The 22,517-nt window shown below is 39.4% G+C and overlaps 1 protein-coding gene across 1 annotated transcript in view; it reads left to right on the forward strand.

The window, feature by feature from the left end:
- The window catches only part of RANBP3 (RAN binding protein 3), a 46,426-nt gene extending 25,990 nt beyond the window's left edge, over positions 1-20,436 (forward strand). The window contains exons 5-17 of the mRNA XM_035348325.1: positions 1,435-1,506; positions 2,731-2,796; positions 4,195-4,287; positions 5,358-5,461; positions 7,275-7,394; positions 8,456-8,559; positions 9,653-9,731; positions 10,633-10,735; positions 11,646-11,770; positions 13,082-13,202; positions 13,898-14,040; positions 15,921-16,101; positions 17,313-20,436. Of these exons, the coding sequence (XP_035204216.1) occupies positions 1,435-1,506; positions 2,731-2,796; positions 4,195-4,287; positions 5,358-5,461; positions 7,275-7,394; positions 8,456-8,559; positions 9,653-9,731; positions 10,633-10,735; positions 11,646-11,770; positions 13,082-13,202; positions 13,898-14,040; positions 15,921-16,101; positions 17,313-17,356 (1,355 nt within the window). The 3' untranslated portion in view covers positions 17,357-20,436. The remainder of the gene's footprint in view (positions 1-1,434; positions 1,507-2,730; positions 2,797-4,194; positions 4,288-5,357; positions 5,462-7,274; positions 7,395-8,455; positions 8,560-9,652; positions 9,732-10,632; positions 10,736-11,645; positions 11,771-13,081; positions 13,203-13,897; positions 14,041-15,920; positions 16,102-17,312) is intronic.
- The last annotated feature ends 2,081 nt before the right edge of the window (positions 20,437-22,517 follow it).

Consider the following 22,517-nt stretch of genomic DNA (forward strand, 5'->3'; position numbering starts at 1 on the left):
TGAAGAGCTTGCATACTTCTCACCTTATGTCTGAAGTGCTGTTCCCGCAGCTTTATTGAAATTTCTACTATCTTGGCTTAGCGAATCCCTGCCTTTGGATTCTGTGACTTAGGTGGTTTGGCTCGAACACTTGCCAGAGAAGATTGAGGCAAAAAACGTTGTGGAGTATCTCAGCTTTCTCCATATCCCGGGTAACTAGGTCTCCCGTTTCCTTCAGCAGAGTGCCCACGTGAGGGGACAGTTGAGCTTTGGAAGGCAGCTCTTGGGTTACCAGCTTGGATTCTGTTTCTAGGGCTGTGTGTTCCTTTATAGGACAGTTTCTGCAGTGATAACAGATCTTTGAGATCCACTTCTACAATGTTTCAATATTACTTCTTCAAGATCTCAAATTATCTCAAAGTACCATTGGAAGTGGATGACTTTGAATGGACGTGTCTGAGCAGTTATTTGCAGCTGGCATGATTGAGTGCATTTCTGACCTGACATGAAATTCTCCTCAGGATCCTTTAAACTGCCCACTAAAGTAAGGATTCAAAGCGGTTGGAGAAACGACAAGGCTTGTTAAAATGTACAAGTTAGTTTAGAAGTTATGTATTTTATATATCTGGTTGTATGCTGGTCAATTTGTCCAGAAGGATACTGTGAGAGACAGTATCGAAAGCTATACTGAAATCCAGAAAGATTACATCAACTGGCTTCCTTTGGTCAACTAGATGGGTGATCATAAAAGTAAACTAATTTTGTTAAATGTGTTGTGAAACCATGCTGGATTTTACCGATGACTGTGTGTTGTCCTTCAGGTGTTTTTCAATAACTCCCCGAGTAATCTCCATAATTTTACCAGGCATTGAAGTGAGACTGACAGGTTTATAATTTTTCTTTCTTCCCATTCTTGAAAACTGGGACCACATTTGCCAACCTCCAATCAACTGGGGCCTCTCTGGATTCCCAAGACCATTGAAAAATATTAGAGAGGGGTCCCATGATGATTTCAGCCAGCTCTCTGAGTACCCTGGGATGAATCCCATCAGGCCCCATGGACTTAAAGATTTTAAACTTCTGAAATGTTGTATGTGTTTTGTAATTGTATTTCATATTCTGTTAGCTTCAATTCCTAGGTCAAATAGAATTCAGACCAGGAATACTGTGTTTGTCTTCCCTTTACAACTGCAGTTTACTTTTTCTCTGTTTCAGGAGAAACTAAAGTGTGTTTTTTTTTTTTTAATTAATATTACGTTTTTGGTGTTTTTTTGACAATGAACTGTTTATTTGTGTGGTTGCAATACTGTTTTAGTTAAGACAGAGAAAAACCTAAAATAGAACAAATGACCAGAAGAACTGTGTTCAGTTTGCACCCACGATATGCCTGGAAGGGAGTTTATCATTAAGAACAACAAACCCAACTTCTCTTTTTCTTTTTCCCCTTGACCACAGTAACAAAAAACAATGTCTTTATGCCATCAAGCTTCTGTGAACCTTCTACAGGCAATTCTGACTCAGAACAAGGTGAGATTTCTTAGTTATTTCTCCTTTGTCTCAGCAAACTGCTGACAGTCGATCATAATCCAAAATGTTCTGACACTTCAGAAATTAGACCCTATCCGGGAGAATGGAAATGGTGGGTCTGGTCTTACAGCTATTATCTTGCTTATTTCTTGTTCTCTCTTACTCTTGTTTTCACTTGCTTACTTCTTCTTCTCTTGTTCTTATTTACTTGTTCTCATGCTTGCTGGAGGTAATTAAAATAACAAATATAAAATTTATAAATGCTTTGGGAGTGGTGGAGTGCAACAAGACTATTCCCACCTCTTAACCTCAAGATAAAACTTAGAGGAAATGTCATTTGTCTACCCGTTTGATACCGTTTCTTTGATATCACAATCCAATCAACCATAACCTATGGTCATGATTTTGTTGAACCATGACCTGCAAACCCCATGTTCACAGTACTGCTTATTTTGCTGAACACGCTTGTTCTGCAAGGTTGTTGTATTGCTGCCACTGTGTAGCATGTAGTTATGCTTAACTGGCATGAGACTAATGAAGTACAGTAAGATGATACGGTGCTGAGCCAGTCATCTTGCTCTGAGCACAGTTGCTGCAACCCTTAAAACACTTCATAATTATATCTTGTAAGTTTTGGGGGGAACTGGTTTTGTCATAGTTGTGGATTTATGAATATTATTTTTTTGAAATGTAGGTATTATATCTAAATGCCTTAACTTTAGTTAGTACAACCATGGGATTTTTTTGCCTTCATACTATGAAAGCATAAGGTAATAGCTAATAGAATTACAATAAATTAATATTAAGTGATTAACCTTTGACTTAGCTAATGATATGGCAGTTGGTACTTGTTAGCATTTGCCATGCTCAGTTATTGATGATTGCTGTTTTTTTTCTTGATTCTCACATAAAAGCTCTATTAAGCACTTACACAGAAACAACTCCATTTCTCTTGTAAAAATGCTGTTTTGTCTTTCTCCTAAAAAATATCTTTGAATACTTGGAACAAATTGTATATGTGCACTGTGATGATCACTGGGAATTACCCTTCTGGTAGAAGGGATCTCATTCTTTGGAAATCTCATTAAGACTTTGCATTGGATATTTATAAAGCTTGTGGGTTGTTACAATGGGGAAAGTATGAGCAGTGTTAGGACTGTCTGAAAGTAGGTTACATCTGTAGTATTTTACATCTATGTCCTTTTAATTTTGTTTTGCTTCTAGAGGAAAAGAGCAGTGGATTCCGGCTGAAGCCACCAATACTTATTCATGGTCAGGCACCTAGCGCAGGTAAGTTCAATGTTTTCTGCAGCAGTAGAATGAAACCAGGGTAGTTCAAGCACGTTTATCTATTTAGGAGTTTTCTCATACTCTGTTGTTAACTGGAAGGTGACAAAACCTGTGCTTAGACACATTACAATTTTGACTCGGATCAGCCATGTATTTCTGAAATGGGATTCCCAGTTGCCTCTCCTTAGCATGCTTTGGCTCACTTCAAGTAGTCCGGGGCTTGATGAACTCAGTTCCTTTAGTATCAAACTGGAACAAACGGCATGCACCAGGAGTGTGCTCAGAAAGTTCTTAGCTGGTAATGTGCACTCAGGCTCTTAACCTTCGCTTTCCCTGTCTCAGGCCTTTGAATAGAGCACAAGCGTGGTGTCCTTGATGACACCTGTTCTGCTGTACATTTTTGTTTTGAGCTTCACATTTGCTAATGTACACTTAGCCAGTACGGGAAGGACACTAATATTTCAGCTTATAGGAGTTTAAGGAAAGAATACGTTTTGATAATGGAAGAAATTATATGTAATGTATATAGAAATGGTTTCATTTTCAGGAGGAATAGCAAAATAAAAAACAATAATCCACTTATGCTCTTATGAGAAGCTGACATATGAATGTTTGGACTAAAGATATTAAGTATACAAAATATTGAAGTGAGTCAGTATGGGTAGCTTCATCGCAATATCTTAATGGATCAAGAATTCAACTTTAGTGGTGTTTTTTTGTATTTAAGTGAAGACATCTGAATCCTTTGGAATTGCCATAGCCATCTAGAGTTGATGTTAAGATTTTTTTTGAGTGGGTTGTTTTATGTCAGTTGGCTTTTTTGAATCAGAGCTGAAAAAGAATTGTAGTGCCTTGTATCTTTCCACAGCAAACCAGAGAGGCCAGGTTAACTCAAACCCAAAAGGTTGTTAAATAAAACAACATGTAAATTTATTGTGCTGCCAATATGTTTGATCATAGGAAGAATGAAAAAGTTAATTAATCAGTATCCAAAAGTGACGTCATTAGAAGGAGAAAATAATACTTGAAATGTGTAGTCGAGTAATACTTCGGTGAATAAATAGGGTTGCTTATGTACTGTTAACTTCCTACATTTCTGACTTCTGTTTCTGAGTTAATGTCATAACCTCTCCTTGAGTGCTTTCCTGGATAAGGTAGAGAATATATTCAAAGGTGTCTTTTATGGCTAGAAAGCAAATGGTTATCTCCTCTATGTGGGACTAATTTATTTTTTTTTCAGGGTGGAGTGAGGGATGGGAATAAAGGGGGGTAGAAGCTTTTAAAATGACTAGTGTTCCATTACATGTTCTATTGGAAGCACTTCTGGAGAAGATTAGATGAAGCTGAATTTTTCAACTTCAAAGCTTTATAGCTCTTGAAAAAATTTCCCACTTGCAGGACTCCCAAGCCAGAAACCGAAGGAACAGCAGCGAAGTGTGCTACGTCCTGCAGTATTACAGGCACCACAGCCAAAAGCTTTCTCACAGATGGGTAAATAATGCTTTTGCTTTTTGGAATACCACAGAGGAAGAACAAAAATACTAAATCTGTTTCATGCAGCAGTCTGATTTCACTCAGCAGCTGCCTTTGTTTTTCTAGGTTTCTCCTTTCTGAAACATCTTACATGTTAAGTTTATCTGTGTTACATAAAAGGTGACAAAATCAAGCCTTCAGTTTTTGTGTGGATGACTATCTGACATTGCCAGGCCCTGAACTTTGTTGTAATCCATGCTTGATTTTTGGAATAAAAAAAACTTCTAAATGTGGGAATTGGCAGTCTTTAACAACAACATTGACCGTGGCATAATAAGCTACTGCCCGTGTGGTAGACTTCAGCTACCTGCAGAGTCATGCAAAATGCCTGAACCACTAGCAGGTGTTTCCAAGCCAGGGAACTTTCTGAAACAGAGACTTTGAGCAAGGTTTTTTATCGATAATTTAGTCATGTTGATTGTTTAATGTATTATTATGGAATCTAATATAGCAGTCAGAAACAGGCATTACTGGAAAATGAAAGTTAAAGCAAAAAGTTGTTTCCACGTCTCCTAAACTTTTATGCTTTCCTGGCTCTTTTGCCTTCTGTTATTTGGAAGTTTAATTGATGTGAAACAGAAGTAACTTCAGCTACTGCTGAATTTGACATTGTTCCAAACGTTTCTAGCTTGAATTCTTGTAGAATTCAGATTGAATTCTACAAAGGACCTAAATACTGGGGTTAAAATTTCCTCTCGGAGTTCATTATGTAGGTTCCTAGATCAGCCTGAAGAGGAGCCGTAAAGTATTAAATTGGGGAGGAGTTGCTTGAAGTTGTATATGTTGAAGCCCATGCAATATGTATACAGACTATGTGACATTTCCCTTACTTTGTTTTCTGCATTTGGAGTTTTCATTCTGCAAAACACTATGGGAACCCTGTAGCTTACATTGCCATGTTTCATATATTTAAAAAAAAAAAAAAAAGAGGGAGACCAGCATGCCATTTACTCTAGAAAACTGCTGCTCCTTTTAGGATGCTCTAAATAGCTAGAGAATTGATGCCAGCTTGTTATTTCTTGTTGCAGTTCTGAGCAGTGGGACCAATGGCGTAAATATTCCACCAGATTCTGCAGCCACATCAGAATCACTAAGTAATGCAACACTGAAAAGTTCTGACTCTGAAGACAAGGTGAGTTGGAGAAGGATTTAAAGGGCACTCAATTTGAGAAAATTTAAAACAAGTATCTCTGAATGGAGTCTGTTTGTTCATTAATATGAGTGCAGTTTCATCAGTTGATGACTCCTTTATCCATACTATGCTAGCCCACTTTAGGAGTCATAGTAAGTTTTCAGTTCTAATAGTATACTGTGTTTATATTTACTAAATCAGGAACTGTGGCAAAGACTTGCTGAGTTGAAATATGAGTTTAGGATGGCTTTAGTCTGTATTTTTTCCTTACAAAGTATGAAAAAAATGCTCAATTCTGCTTCTGCTCTCATTGTTTTCTTTTATCCTTCTTACTTTGTTTCTAGTCCTATGGTAAAACCTTATTGCTGCATGGGTGATGCTGTTCCCATCATAGGCATTGAATTCCTGTAGTTCGGGTATCTTGATTCTGTGGACTGATAGAATGCTGCTTTTTCCTCTGATCTGATTGCATGAAGAAACACACCTTTCTGCAGGCTCATCTCTTAATCTGTGTGCGGGAAGAATTTCAGGGCACTTTCTTCTCTGAGGGGAGAAAAGCTGTCTTAACATCCAGTAGCCATTGCCAGGTCTGCTGCTTCTGTCGGGCCAGAGTCTAGGAAGCATTTACACAACTCCTATTCCAGTCTGAAGAAGCTTTGGTTTTGAGCAAGGGGCACTGAGCAGTTTACGCTGGGTGTTCAGTCTTCCTTCTCAGACTGCCGAGCAAAAAGCCATCACCTACCCAGGGATAGCTTCACTGGTACCACCTTGATTTCTAACAGTTGAATGTAGAATGGCGTTGGGAAATGTGAAGATAGAAAGCATACAAGAAACTGCGGTGAATGAGTGACACTTAAAAGTTTAGAGCTGATAGAGTTGGAGCTGATAATTAGTAAAGAGGTAGCAAGTAAATTCCACATGGGAAACAGTGGAGGGAGAGCAGAGGTAATTAGGGGCTGAAAAATTTGAGCTAGGAGAAAAGGCATCTAAGTGCATAAAAAAGGTATGTGGTATTTTGAAGGGAAAGGAGTGGAATAGTTCCTTCTGTGTTCTGTGCGAAGTGTCTAGTCCATTCTTTCCAGCAGGTGTTGAGCTAACTACTGGTATCTTATGATACAGTGACTGAGGGCATGAGATGTTTGGTGATTTTGCAGTGTTTTATTTTTCCGTCTGGGGGTTTGATTTTGTGGATTCATTAGAGAGTAGATTGCTTTTTGATGCCACACTGATGGGCTGTTTCCCTAAGACTGTAGCCAATAGGTTAAGCAAAGTGACTGTTCCCCTTTTACTTGCCACTTTGTCAGCTTCATCGGGAATATCGTGTGTAGCTGGGGGCTTGCACCTACTGTGAGCAAGATGGAATGAAACCTGGAAGTGCCTATCAAAAAACTAAAAGGCAGCAAGCACGGGGAAGGGGGACTCCAATTGAACAGTAGGGCAAAGTTACTGAATTTAGTCCATTCAGTCATTGAAACAGGCTACACAATGTAGGGCTGCCATCTTTAGATTTGTATTTAAACTTGGCTGTACAATGTCCTAGGCAGCCAGCCTAGCATAACTGAAGTTGATACTGCTTTGAGCACAGTTTGAACGAAATGGCGCTTAAAGATCCCTTAACGATTCTGTGTTTCTTTAAGAAGGATTCTCTGAACAACAACAGTTTTTTTTAATGTAAAATTTGCCTTGTAGCTCTGAAGATTTTACTGGCTTGGCATTGTAAATGACTGTGACTCACCATATCATAACCTTCATTTTTTGCTTAAAGAAAATGATTTTAATTATCTAGACTAAGATTGTCAATTCCTTTCTTTAGGCAGGAGAATGTCAGAAAAAAGAGTCCAACAACACTTCAGACGACGACAGCTGCGAGAAGGCGGAGTTAAATGCACAGCAAGCATTTGTATTTGGGCAAAACTTAAGAGATAGAGTTAAGGTAAACACATGCTTGTTATCTTGACTAGGAGTTGATTTATTTAAGTGAGGATAAGAAACACTGGACTTGACTATTTGTTGGCATGAGTGTTGCACACTGTTTATAAAGTTATTCAAAACCATTATATAATGGGGTTAAAACTTCCTTGCGTACTTGCCAAATCCAAAACTGTGTACACAGTTCAGCTGTCTGCTTAGTAAAAGTGGTCTTCCAGTTATTTAGTAAACTCCTGTTACTGTTACAAATCACAGAATCATAGAACAGCTTGGCTTGGAAGGGACCTTAAAGACCATCCAGTTCCAACCCCCCTGTCATGAGCAGGGATGCCACCCACTAGATCAGGTTCCTCAGGGCCTCGTCCAACCTGGTCTTGAACACCTCCAGGGATGGGGCATCCACAACCTCTCTGGGCAACCTGTGCCAATGCCTCACCACCCTCTGAGTGAAGAATTACCTCCTAACCTTTACTGTAAATCTCCCCTATTTTAGTTTATAGTCATTCCCCTTTGTCCAGTCATGGTCTGCCTTAGCAAAAAGTTGTTCTACGTCTTTTTTCTAAGTCCCCATTTAAGTACTGAAAAGCTGCAATAAGGTCACACCTGAGCCTCTTCTTCAGGCTGAACATCCCCAGCTCTCAGCCTTTTTTCACAGGAGAGGTGCTCCAGCCCTCTGATCTTCTTGGCCCTCCTCTGGACCTACTCTGACAGATCAGTGCAGCACGATATTTTCTCTCACTTTTTGGGTTAGAATTAAGTTGCAGTTGTGTTCCTAAGATGCTCCTATGCAACCAGGGTTTCACAGAAAAAGTAAGAAAAGAAAAACAGGGCAGCATGGGTTCAAATCTGTGCACGAAGGATTTGGGTTGGATTGTTTGTACCCCCTCATAATACAAGTTTGTACAGGTTTCCTAGCGTAAGAAAAGAAGTGAAGTACTGGGATATGGGGTTATCTTGTTTGATCTTAGAAAGTGTTTGTGGATAGAACTTTTTCTTAGAGGGAGAAAAGAGCTGAAACTTTTGTGGTTCATAGATAAGCTGTCTTAATAAATACTGGTTTTGTAGTTAGGAGATGAAAGCGATGAAACTGCTGATGTGCAGAATTCTGGCCTTCCGACATCAGACACACCTTCTGCAACAAATTATTTCCTACAGTACATCAGTTCCAGGTGAGATTACAGAGAATCCTATATCCTTAATTTGTGCTCAAAGTTATTTGTGATGCTGCTCTTTTTTTGGATGCAGGGATTATAACTGGGTCAGTGGGAACCCAGGCTTCCGAAAAAGGGAGGTAGCAAGCTTCAGATTTTTTTCTGAATTATTTTTGTCTTTAATTTCTGTCTGATCATGGTTACACAGAACAGCTCCTTCTGCAAAACAGGTGTATTTGTAACATGAACTCAGCTGTGCACTTTGGATGTCTTTACTTCATGAGAGTCTCCAGGACGTTGTCTTCCTGTTCATGCCTACCTGTGGAAGGTCTAAGGAATTGGCTGTCCCAAAACAGTTTTGGTTTTTGGGTCATCTTTCCTGGTGACCTTACAGTGTAATAGCAGTTACAGAGCCCCTAGTTTAGTGCCTTGTTCCTTTGAAACATTTCCAACCCTCAGATTTGCAGATCAGTTACATGAAGTTCCCTACCTGTTGGTAGGCATGTCAGGTGGTAGTAAAACTGTTGCCCTTCCTAAATAAGGGTTTAAAATCTTCTAATAAAAATGTCACGTGTGGGAGGTTGCCCTTTCTATAAGGAAGGAGAGGGATGAGTCTTGATTGTGAGACTTCTTGGGAAGTCTATAACATTGCAGCTAGTCCAAGAAAAGGCATGGCTCATCCCTGCTACTGTTGCTTCAGTTTTGATATTGCAAGTGTTTTTGTTTCAGTTCTTTCCCCGACTTTTTGAGAAAACCTAAGAATGTGTGGTGGTTTGAGTTTGTTGTGCATGTAGAATACTGTTTTTTAAAAAAGTATGTTATGTGATTAAATAGTCCTTGCTTAGCATTCAGCATTGCTTAATAAGTAATTAGATATACAGAGCCAAAATATTTACAGTGACAAAATAATTTACCATTATTCTGAGAGAATTCTCATTCTGTACAAACGATACATGCTCTCATGTTACCAAGTTAAATTAATTTTTGATTTTGTTTCTATGGAAGCCAATAGTTAGTTTTTTTCAAGTCAGTAATAGTTGCTCGCTTTATTTGATCTGTAGAGGATAAACAGGTATTTTCTTGACTTACAGAAACATTTTTTCCCTTCTAGTATAGAGAACTCTACAAACAGTGCAGATGCATCTAGCAACAAGTTTGTTTTTGGACAGAACATGAGTGAGCGTGTCTTAGTGAGTATCCACTTCTTATAAAGTGTTCTAATTTTCTGTGAAGTTTGTGTTAGGGATTCTCACTCAGGAAATGTGCAATATCCAAGAATGACAAGTATTTAAAAATACCTGTCACAGGAGCACAGATTCCTTTTGGTGATTTCCCATGTAGGTAACTCAGTGAAATCTGGGGGTTTCATTGTATGAACTATTGGGTGCTGCTGCAGTGCCCTCCAGGATTTCCCTGCCAAGCATTGCCAGTGTAAGGAGCTAGAATGCCTTCTCTGTGGTGCACATGGTTCTCAAATCCAAGCAGTTCAAATATGGCACAGCTTGCTTCCTTTCAGTGGCTTCTTCACTATAACTAAATTGACAGAAATTCAATTACGTGATGCTCCAAATGATGGGATTCCAGCAGTAAGGCAGCTACCTCAGCACTGAGGTACAACTCAGGAAATCCTGTGCTTAACTGTTTACCAACCCCCAGGTATAATTTCTAGTGCCTTAGTGTTTCCTACTTCTGTTTTATTGTTATGATGGTGCAAAAGGGAAGCACTTAATACTGTGCATTCATAATTATCTAACCATTGAGCAGGGAGGCCAGGCAAGTATGTCTCAAGTTGAACTGTAGCTGAAATTAGTTTTCTTTGGACATAACCTCAAATTAAGGGCTGAAATTTGGTTTCAGTTGAGGACAAAATAATTCAAAGTGTTTTTTTTTAAGGTCAGGATCCATTTAATTCCTTGGCTGGGGCAGTAAAAGAGCTTTTACTGTGAAAGGATGTCATCTGTGGGATTCTTCTCTTGCCACATGGTTTATAAACACTAGGGGCCTCCCTCAGTGATTGATGACTAGTCTTCTGCAAAACTAAAATTAGCGTATGCTTTCTCTTCTGTTTACCTCATCTTCTATTTGTGATAGAGTCCACCAAAATCAAATGAAGGTAGCACAGAAAGTAATAAGGAGAATGCTGCTACAGAGTCTGGGTCTGAATCATCTTCTCAGGAAGCCACACCAGAGAAAGGTGAAAAAGAAAACATTTTTTTTAGGAATGGTAGTCAAGCCTTGTTTAAATGACTGAAGTTTTCAATACTCTGTTACTGTATAAAAGCATTTAATGTTGCCTTTGTTGTCTCTTCTAACCAAAGCTAGAGCCTTCTGGGTCATGGGGGGGTTACATGTTGCATGCTATAGATACTCTTGTGCTTCTGTCTTTACTATTACACCCAGGTTACGCTGTCTGTTTCATGTTTTATTTTCCCTGCGCTATTAGGATTTTCTTCAGCAATGAAAGCAGATTTTAACAGAGAAGATTCTTGGACCTCTAGAGTGTAGAAGAGATGTTGCAAACCATTTCTTAACAATTCTGTTATGCTTCCAATGATTGCATATATTGTGTTCAGTGGGTGTACCAAATGTGTTGTTTCCACCAAGAATTGTTTGCTGGATTCTAGACCTCTGTGGCTCTTCAGATGCGCAAGATTTTCTGGAAACTTTGGGAGCAGTGGGTTTTCTCCAGCAAACTGCTTGCAGGCCAATGTAAAATTGGAAAATGAATCATGCCATGCATATGTAGGCACAACAGCGTAGCTAGCTGGTGGCAGTATTAGTACTGCTGGAACACCTACAGATATGTAGGTGTATATGAGTTAGTAAAGGTTTTGCGTAGTTGTATGTAAAAAAAACATCTTATGTGGGAACAAAATTTTCAATAACTTTCTTCTGTGCTTTGTATCTTCTTATGTTTATAAAACGAGGCTTGAAAAGGGCAGGCTTTAACTTCTACTTTAAACTTAAAGCCTGTTTCTAATGTTCTGTCCCTGTTCCTCTTCCGTACTTTTTCTCTAAATTCTGGTTTACCTGTGAGAACTTTAGAAATCCTTTATAATTCTAGGCTAATCGTTCTCAAAATAAACTTTCCAAATTTTGTTCAGCTAATAATATTTCAGAGTCACTGGCAGAGTCTGCAGCAGCCTATACTAAAGCAACAGCAAGGAAGTGTTTATTAGCGAAGGTGGAAGTGATTACTGGCGAGGAAGCCGAAAGTAATGTTTTACAGGTAAGAAACTGATAATGTAGGGGAGCTTTGAGCTTGTGGGGATTGATATGGGTGTCCAGGGTACCACCTGTTCCTTCAGCTGAGCCATCTTCTTTATCTCTGATGTGCTTTCATGTGTTAGAATGCAGACTTTGGATATTTATTATCAGATCCTTACTCTGTTGTTTCTTAATTTCCACTTTCTGGATAAATTTCAGCACTGGGACATCCCAGACAAATCTTAAGCATGCTTCCTTCAATTAATCACAAAACAATTATAATTACTGTACTGCTGAATATTTTTTTAAAACTCAGAATGGTCCATTATGCCTGGCAGAAACAATAAAAAAACAATACTCAATAATTTATTTTGAGGGTATTTGCTTGAATTAGTGGCATTTTAAAAAGATATTGTTATGGCTCAGACTTCTGATTTCAGTGGTGATTTATTTAACTTTGTAGTTACTCATTACCTTAAATTTACTTATTAACTTCAGTGTGTCTTTAAGAGAAACAAGCAGGGTATTGGTGTGAATCTGGAAGGTATATACTTCTTTTCCTCCTCCCTTTGTACCTCTGTTTATGTTTTTTTCTTGATCTTTTAAGTTTCTTGGCACCCGAATTACATTGTGGGGTATTTTTTTTGGATAGGTTTTTGCCATGACTTTTTGGTCTCCTCTGGCACCAAACGGGTGTACTTTTTCAGTAACTAATGCATATCAGCTGAAGTTGTATTATTGTACAAAATAATCATAATGTTTGTTTTCTCAGACCAAGCAAGATATAATCTGTAATAATAGCAAGATGGGAGTGTCCTGTTTTGCTTAGGAAAACCACAACTTGAAAATTTTAGCAGTAATGTACTTACTCATGCAAATCAGTCCTCTGTTATGTTGTAGCTTAATAGTCCTCTCACCCAACTTCTCTTCTTTTTCCCTGTGATACTTAATACACTGGAATACTGAATGGGACTTGTACAGGCAGAACAACGTTAATCTGGCACAAATTAAGCATACAGAGCTGGGTGTTCTGTGTCAGAGAAAGACAGAAACAGGGAAAGCAAATTCGTATACCACCTGGTGCATGCACACATGTGAGGAACGTGGGATGTGAAGGTGTGAAGAAAGTAACTCTGAAAATCATTCTTGTTCTTTAATCTTGAACATAGATATTCTGTAAGAATATCTAACTCCTGTTAATAAAACCTGATACCAGTTAGCATATTTTGAGAGACTTATTGCAAAAGGATGATGACACAGCTAAAACACTTTAAAATTCAAATACAGAGTTTGAAAATCAACCATTACGCTATAGAGATATTTTCTGTTACAGATTCAGTGCAAGCTGTTTGTATTTGATAAAAACTCTCAATCTTGGGTAGAAAGAGGTCGAGGACTTCTTAGACTCAATGATATGGCTTCAGCGGACGATGGAACATTGCAGTCTCGGCTGGGTAAGAGGAACTGGGGAAATGAGTTACTGTATGATAGTCTGGGTAATTTTCATAGGATGTTTCCATGAGACACAATAGCATCTGCTTTAGGTCATCTTAGCTACAGCAACTTGGAAGGAATTTTGGCCCTTTTCTCTTGCTTTATTTTATGACCATTTCCTCCAAAGGCAGGATATTTGCCTATATTCTCCTGTTGTAGCAAATGCTCCATTTTTTTTTTTCTTCCCTCTAAAAGCAGGCTGTATTTGCCAACTAGAATATTTCACTAGAAATTTATGGAAACCTTCTTCAGATCTGGGCTCTCTGCTCCTCAGGACTGGGTACTTGTGGGGGAAAGTCTCTTTGGATACTGCATGAATTTTTAGACTGTCAGGAAGGTGCATTAGCCTGAGATTATCAGCTCAGATCTGACCACTGAACTTTGATGTATTAAACATGTGAGACATTGGGCTAAATATCTTTAGACGTGTCCTATAATCTTTAATTGCCTACTTTCTTCTGAACACTCATTACAAGACTTCTCTTTTAAAGGCTTTCCCTTGATAATTACTGTACAGGAGACTTCAGAATTCCTCTCTCCTCCCCCTGCCCCGGCCTCACAGCACACACACACACACACAAAAAGCCATTTTGGCTATTCTCCTGTTCCTGTTGTGTCTTTTTTCCACCTAATTGATCTTGTATGTTTGCTTTAGTGATGAGGACTCAGGGGAGTCTCAGGTTAATCTTAAACACCAAGCTCTGGGCTCAGATGCAGATCGATAAAGCCAGTGAGAAGAGTATCCGGATCACCGCCATGGATACAGAGGACCAGGGAGTTAAAGTTTTTCTTATATCAGTGAGTAGTTTTGGTTTACACCTTAATCTTTCTACTGAAATTGGTGCTTGCTTACATTGCAGTTGAGCTAATGTTTCCAATCTTCTTCCCCCCCCCCCCCAAGACACGGGGCTTAACAGACTTTCCTTCTCTGAAAATCTTCCCTAGTTTTGAAGAAGTGCCACATAAAGGCTGCTCTAGGAAGCCTGACTTTTCCAAAGCATTTACCATGGAGTTGTGGAATCTGTTTCACATCTATTCAGGCTATAACTGCAGCATAAGATTAATGCTGATTGTTTCCTGTTATCAAAGGAAAATAGGAATTTCATACTTATCTATGTAATGAAACCAAATTCCAAATTCTTACGCAATGTGTAGTACAGGAAAGTTACTGTTGTCCATCTACAGTGTGGGTGGATGCACGGACACTCACTAGAAGTGAAACACTAAATAGCTGTCAAGAACAGTACGTTACTAGTTAAGGGTAACGTGTTTTATCTTTGATTTCCCTTTAATACAGACCAAGCAGTAGCAGGACAGTTAAAGTGATTTTGATGCTTGCTAAGTGGGTAACCAGGAATGCCAATTAGAATTACTAAAACAGAGTCAGAGATTTAATACAGCCAGCAAGAAAGAGGGGTCATGCCCTAATGCCTGCTAAGAGCACTTACAGATTTGAGAGGTCTGAACATTATTTTGACTTGTACTGGTTTTACAGAAGGAGTTGCTAAAGAATTAAAGTGGACCAGAAATTAAGAGAACAGCAACAAAAAGCTTCTCTTGTGATGTTAGGTTTGTAGGACTGGGATCTGGAATCCCAGGTTCCGGTATTAGGTACCAAATACCCAGTGATGAAGAAAGAGCACTGAAATGAGTGGTTAACTTCTCTCACCACTTTTCTCTAGACTTGACAAGTCATCAGGTTATTCAGTATCACTTTTTTAATCAATTCTAAAAATACCTTGTATGGAATTATTGATTGCACTGCAGCTCACTTCAGGGGAATTTTACAAATACAGAGGTGACTGATTTAAGTGACGGGGCTGGATGTGGAAACATTTTTTTTAATGAAGTAATCTAAGAAATTGTTACCTTACAGTGAACTTGGGGTAATGGTAATAGTAGTTAATGCGAGGAATTCATTGACATGGTGAATACAGAGCTCCATAAAAGTGTTCTTTTAAATTGATTATAATGTTCACAGAATGTTTAGTTTGACAGGCCTAAAAATTACTATTTTTGAAGCTCTGAAGTGGTCATAAACCACTTTCAGAGTAAGAGAAAAAATACTCTGAATGGGGGGTCGCTAATGCTGCTCTCTGAACTGATGGGTCTCTTATGAGAGGGTTTTTTTTTTGGTGTGTGTGTTTTTAACAAACAGAAAAGCAACCACCAACCTACCACCTGCCCAACTGCATGCCCGTTCACTTTTCTCAGAATATCCTATGTTGAAATTTTATGTAGATGTATCATGAAACAACTGAATGACTTGATTATGATTAACAAATACGTGAAGCTGAATGATTGGCAAACCTGGAAAATCTGTGCAAAACAAGCTTTTTAATAAAAAGATCTTCTTACCTTAAGGATTTTGGGGTGTCAGGAAAGCTCTGTGACACCTTGGAGAAGAAGCTGATATAAAATCAGCGAGTACTACTTGTTATCCAGAGAAAGGTGGTGCTGAGCAGAGGGGAATATACTCTGAACATCAGAATCGAGTGTATCCAGCATCTTGCTATGCCACAGCCCACTGTGACTTAGGTTGAAAAATGCCTCTATGAGAAAACTGAGAAGTAGGTTGTGAAATTTGGCCTCACTGTTGTAGATAAGTAAATGCTTTATTCTGTTGTAATTCCTTGCAATTTTCTTGTTTCTTAATCTTTAAAAAAAAAAAAATGTAGGCAAGCTCTAAAGATACAGGGCAGTTGTATGCTGCATTACACCACCGGATCTTGGCTTTGCGGAGCAGAGTGGAACAAGAACAAGAAGTCAAGAATGTAGCACCTGAGCCAGAAGTAACACAATCAAATGAGGAAGACAGTGATGATGATGTCCTTGCACCTTCAGGATCAGTCGGAAGTGGTAAGCAAGAAAGACATGGGATTTCTTCTTCTCCATACATTTTCTTTGTTGTTTAAGGCAGACTGTTTGACCTCTCTGTACACTACAGATACACTTCTGGCCTGTTGCTTCTCTGAGTGTTTGTGGATTGTGACTCATATGAGTTGCTTTTTTTGAACCAAACTGTTCCTAGTTTGCTCAACTGGATAATGACAGGACAAGGGGGAATGGTTTTAAACTAAAGGAGGGAAGATATAGATTAGAGGTTAGGAGGAAATCCATCCCTCAGAGAGTGGTGAGGCACTGGAACAAGTTGCTCAGAGAGGTTGTGGATGCTCCATCCTTGAAGGTATTCAAGACCAGGTAAGATGAGGCCCTGAGCAACCTGATCTAGTGGGTGGCAGCCCTGCCTGCATCAGGGGGGTTGGAACTGGATGGTCTATGAGGTCCCTTCCAACCCAAGCGATTCTATGATTCTAATTACTTCTCCAGACTGGTAAAAAGGCTGCTGCTTCTGTCTGCTGAGTTACGTCACAGATTAGCAGAAGTGATCTGTGCTTCAGTTAGTTCTAGCGTTGTTTATAGGACCATTAAAGGGTGATTATGAGCTTCAGTTTTGCCTTCCACATGGCCAAGGCTTGCACTTTAAAAAACAAAACAGCAACACCAAATAACAAAAAAAAAGCTGTCTTCCAGGCTGACCTTTGAGTAGAGTGCTATTTGGAAAGCAGAAGGTTCACAAAAAGGAGTGGAAAGAGTGTAATTGCTTTCATTGTATGCAGAGAGGCCATAGCTGAAAAAAGCACAAATCATTAGTGTGAGGAAGGTTTCCTTCAGACCTCAAGCCATCTGTGCTTTGCCTTCCTATGGCTTAATACATCCCATCTTTTACTGAGATCAGTGCTCCAACCTGATTCACTGCTGGGGAAAAATACTAATAATACTAATACTTAAACAAAAAAAAACACAGTGTGTGGGCTTGGAGAGGCTGGAAACTGAGCTCTGGGATGCTACCGGGATCCCAAAACCAGACTGGCCAAGAATATAAAATTTTGCAGTGGACAGAACTTAATCTGTAGAGGGAATATGTCAGTTGGAGGGGGGAGAGAAGCAACTATCATTCTAATCTGTTGTTGAAATCCTAAATGTGAGACATCTGTAGGCTTCTCAAGTGAGGTGACTTAGTGTAAGGCAAGAAAAAAGATACATAACAAAACTATTGTCTGTTTCAGGTCCTAATGACGAAGGTGATGGGCAGAATGTTGGCAGCACATAGCAGATGTGAGCCGATCTGCTTGCAAGGCTGCTATGAACACCATCTTGCAGGCATCTCTCTGGATACCCCAGGCCAGCTATTGTTTCAGGCAGTGTTGAAGGCTCCAGGACTTAAGAACTGTGCATCCCTGTTCTGTTTGTTTGGTTTTTTGGTCTGGATCAGTAGATTCCATACAAAAAAAAAAAAAAGCAGACTTGGAAACTACCTGAATGTGGTTTGGGACGTGAAAGCTCATCATATTGATGAGCCAAAAAAAAAAAACAACCAAACATTTCCCCTCTTCCTTGTAATTGAAATGGCACATTACAGCTTGTCACAGCTTTTCATTGGGACCTTTTGACTGTTTCTTCAGTAGTTCATGTCTTGCAGGCCTCCGAGATAGAACTTTCCGACACGGTTCCAACATGAATTCTGCTTTGGTAACCCCCTACTCCCCCTTATGAGTTTCTGCCACCTGCAGGGAAACCGGGTCCTCACCAGTTCCTACACTCACTGACTGCCCTTTTGGGTTCATTCTCTTTTTGGACTGCAGATGGGGCAGCTTGCATTTTTACCTTTTAATCCCAACGTAGGTTGTGGACACCGTTGTTCCCTGTCTAGTGGGTTTGTAAACAGAAAGAAACAAAACATTGTGATTCACCAGAGAAGCTTTTTTAATGCGTTAATAAGAGACTTTAAAGTCCAGAGGACGTTTTGCTAACTCCTTTTCTTTCTTCCCATTTCATTATTATTATTTGGGGATTTATATTGTGGTGATACTTTTTTATTTTAGTTTTTCAATAAGATGCTCTTGTGTGTTGAAAAAGTGAAACTATTGTTTTGTACTGTTCTTTTCTGTTACTATTTAAGGGAGAGCTAAGCCACTATATATAATAGATGTTGCATACAATTTTTCTTAGAAAATTATATGTTTCTGTGGCTACAGTAAAGTGTAGGGAGGCATACAGGTTACACCTTCAGAAAAGTTGATGAGGAAGCAGCTGTTAGCCCTTGGAAGAATAAAATAGGCTCATGTAATGAGCTTGGTCAGCCATTAAAATAAATCTGTATAATAAAGCAGCTCTCATTTAATGGCTTGATTCAACAAGCCATTTAAGCACTTGCCTGACTTAACTACATGTGAATAATCTTACTGAAGTCAATGCAACTATTCATGCTTAAAGTTGAGTACATTTTTAAATATCTTGCTGAATTAACGGCCTTAAATAGAAAATTAACTTTTAACCCTTCCTGTCCTTATTCTGTTTCCTGAAGTCTTGCAGCATGAAGAAAAAGGTAATATTGCCAGCTTTGAATAGTTTGGGCTGAAGGATATTGTATTCTGTTCCACCAAAATAAAAGCAAGAATGTGTTTTCCTGTGTGTAATTCTGAAGTACTCCTACTGTAACCGTAACTCACTTTTTTTACTTTGGACGTTTTCTGATCCTTTGGGCCTTCTGTGTGAAAGTTGAGTTGTATTTTGTTATTAAAACATCTGGTGTTATGGAGCACAGTTGGAATTTAGTAGTCACCTAAGACCAGTGACTGCATCATTTTTCTGTAAATTCCCCAAAGTGTTCTGTGTTCTTTATAAGTAGTTTACTGCTAGAGAATTTCTCATTTGCTTGTCCTTTTTCCTTTAGGCTAAGGAGGACTAAATGCACCGTTTAAATGCTTCTTCCCCTCCCGATTTATTTTAATGTGGCCTGAATTGAAAATGAAAACCTAGGTGGCAGCACAAAAGCAACTTTCAACTTACTCAAAGATGAAAGCAGCCCGTATTGCCTTTATTTTATCAAAACACACTTTTCTTCACTGGGGGTTGAGAACATTTAATTTAGCTGTTACCCAATTTTAGCCACTGTTGGAGACTTCACTTGACGGGGCGGGGGTGCAGAAGGGTTGCTTTTCCTGTGACAGCCTTCTGAAGGAGCATCTTGGGACTAAGAAGGGGCTGATGATTAGCTGTGCCATTGCATTCATGATTTCTCTGGACTGTCTGCTCATTCCTTTTGCATTTTGTTTTTTCTCCCTACCGTTGTGGGTTTTTGTTCTGTTTTGGTTTGTGTTTTTTTTTTTTTTTTAACCACGCAAAAACCTACGATGCACCCTTTCCCTTGCAACTTGCTAACAGAAAACGAGCGTGTTTCTTGCTACCCACCCACACAATTGTTTCTTCATCACATGTCCTGGGGAACTTCTGTATTTTCAACTGAGTGATCTGCATTTTGGACCTTTGATCTTTTTACACTGATACTCAGATTTTAAACGACTCTTTTTAAACAACCTTGCAGCGTGAAGTTTATTGTTGTCAGCATAAGAAAATTAACAAGGTGTCTTTGTCAGCAGAGCCTAATTGTGGAGAAACTGGTGTTATTTCCTGGTCCCAAAATCCGTTCATTTTGGGGTCTATGCAGTGTCTCACTTTGAGGTGCTTTACCTAAACATGAAATTGATGGTGCATGAAGATTAATAAAAGTGGAATAAGCATGCCAGCTTTGATGGGATTTAGAGGTGGTACGCAGGCACCTACAGCATTCCAAAAAAATAAATCTGGCAGCTACTTACTGATACAAATTTTATTTCAGCCGGAAGCCTTGCGTATGTTTACAATGAAGAGAAAAACAGTAGTGTGAACCAGTAACAGAATCAGCTGTAGATGTACTTCAAGCCCTGTCCAGCAAGGTATAGTTAGACCAAGCAAAAATTCTATTTCATTCTCTGCTTTAAGCCTTAGTAAATTACTGACGGGTAAAACCAGATGATGCCCGTGTGTTTTGAAAGATTCATGTAAGACTGTCATAGGAAAGTGTATTTGGGGGTTGCATTAAATCTTCTAACAGAAAACAAGCAAACAAAACAACCCAAGCCCCGTTTTGTGTTCCCTGTGCTTGAGCCTCCTGCTCCTAGCAGGCTGACGATGCCCGGTTGTGCCGTGTTACAACGATCTTCCCTTGCACCACCCTCGCCCTGCATCTTTGCTTCTAAGTCTGTTGCTGATGTTTGGATGTTGTTAGCAATTACCGCATCTCTTGTTCTGGCTGCTGACCGATGTCACCACAGATATTAACAATTTCCAGGAAAACTGGTTACTGAAGATTAGTAACATTGAACACACTTGGTGGGGAAATACTACAGGTATGGTGGTGTTAGTAAAACAAAAAAATAAACCTCTTCTCCATAAAAAATAAGATTAGACCTGCAGGAAAACTAAACGTGGAGAAAAATGTGTAATTTGGGCATCTTTCCACAGTCTGTTTCCCAGTACACAACGCACTGCTTCAGAGAAGACGGGGCAGGGAAAGATCTCAACTAGTCCTTGGCAGTCTGCCACTGAACCCAGGCTGAGCAGGTGTCCAAATAGTTAGAAGCCTACAGGAATAAAAACCAAATAATAAAAGACCCCCAACGTTTCGATGGCTCTCCCCCTTGTCTCGTCATTGAGGTACCAATCAATTCCATTGCTTAGGTATTGCTGCCGTTAAATAGACTCTTCCTAATGCATCCCATTTTCTGCAGTTTGACTGGCCTCTTGTTCTCCCAGTGAGTATAGAAAATGGTTCATTTCCTTTCTAGAAACGTTACAGATTTGAAAATTTACCATGTTTCTCCGTAATCTCTAGTCTTAGCAATTCCAGTTATGATAATTGCCATAATTTGTCATGCAAGATTTCATTAAACTGACTTTTCACTGTGCGCTTTTTCTCCCCTTGTTCTTTGGTCTTTTGGTGCACTGACTTTCTTATAATGGACTTGAGCTCACAGGTTGCGGATAGCAGATAAATTCAGAAGTAACATCACAAAAGGGTATCTTAATTTTCCAGGATAACTTTTTTTTTTTTTTTCCACCTTGTAAAGATGAGGACAGAGCAACAAAGGTGCCAAGGTACAATTGCTATACGAGACTCTTGAAGTCAATTCCTAACACACAGGGTTTGGTTACAGCTCTTTTATGAAGAAATGCTCAAAGATTTTTCTTTAATTTTTTTTGGTAAGATAGTATTCAAAGTTCCCTTTTCAGTGACTACCTTTTTTCAAGGGTTTAAAGAACTACAGCTGAATTTGTCAGCAGGAACCCCAGGAATTCTGTTGCTGGGGGCAGTGAATGTATCCGTGCAGTGAGTGGGGGGTACGTTTTAAAGGAGATGCTGATCAAATTTTGGTAGGTTACCCTCAGCTTCTAATGAAACATAGGAAAAAAAAAAAAGTATTAATGTTGCATTTGTCCTCCTCTCACTCTTGAAGAGACCTGGAGGTATCAATCAAACCAATTTGAGTGCATGGCTGCTGATGGCAGTGATCTGAATAGTCCCGAAAAATCATTAAACTACCAATTGTGCACATGGGATGAGGAGCTTGCTTCTTACCCTGAGCACTGGAAAGCAGCTTACTGATCGTTGCCATTGGATTTGATTAGCCCATCTTGCAGACGAGGTAAAATTCCTTTTCTGACAAGTTTGGATTACAAACTTAGGCCGCTGAACTACGTGGAGAGTAAGTCCACGCAAAAAGCTCCCAAAAGACGGGGGAATGGGGAATTCTTTCAGATGTGATTTACAGGATTTACAAGGCAGTGGTTCCATGCTTACTTCTACAACAGTTTCAGAGGAAGAAGGGAAATGAGTTGCTCGTAGCACAGCAGCAAGTCATTTTACCCCCCACCTTCAGCAGTTCCGGGAGGTAACACAAATCCCGTCCCTGTATTAGCTAACGGGCATGTAGCCACAGCTTACAGCAAACCCTCTGCAACCAAAATATTTTGACTCAAGGTAGATGTTTTAAATGTAATGCTAATTACATTGACTTGCTTGTTGCTTTATAATAAGTTGCAAGCTCCTGTCTCTTAAGGGTTCTGCGATGAGCATTAATAGCCTAGGAGGTGTCTTGAGCACAGAACTGAAAAGCGTGCAGGAGATGCAGTGTGAATCCACTACAGGTAATAACTACAGGTAATATGTGCTCAGGACAGAAGGGCTTTCAGTAGCTGCTCAAACTGTAGAGCATCATTTGTTACCCGGTGTAGAGCCTTACTCCGTGCAGGGCTTACTGGCCCCAATACATTGGGGCAAATGCATCGTGATGCTCTGTGCGACTGCTGTCATGGGTTTTCTAGTCCTGCTGTCCGTAATAGTGATGCTATCCTTCATTAGATGTGCTTAGCAGGAGGAATAAAACTGCCCT

The sequence above is a fragment of the Oxyura jamaicensis genome, chromosome 28 (genome assembly GCF_011077185.1).
Source record: "Oxyura jamaicensis isolate SHBP4307 breed ruddy duck chromosome 28, BPBGC_Ojam_1.0, whole genome shotgun sequence".
In the NCBI taxonomy this organism is placed as follows: domain Eukaryota; kingdom Metazoa; phylum Chordata; class Aves; order Anseriformes; family Anatidae; genus Oxyura; species Oxyura jamaicensis.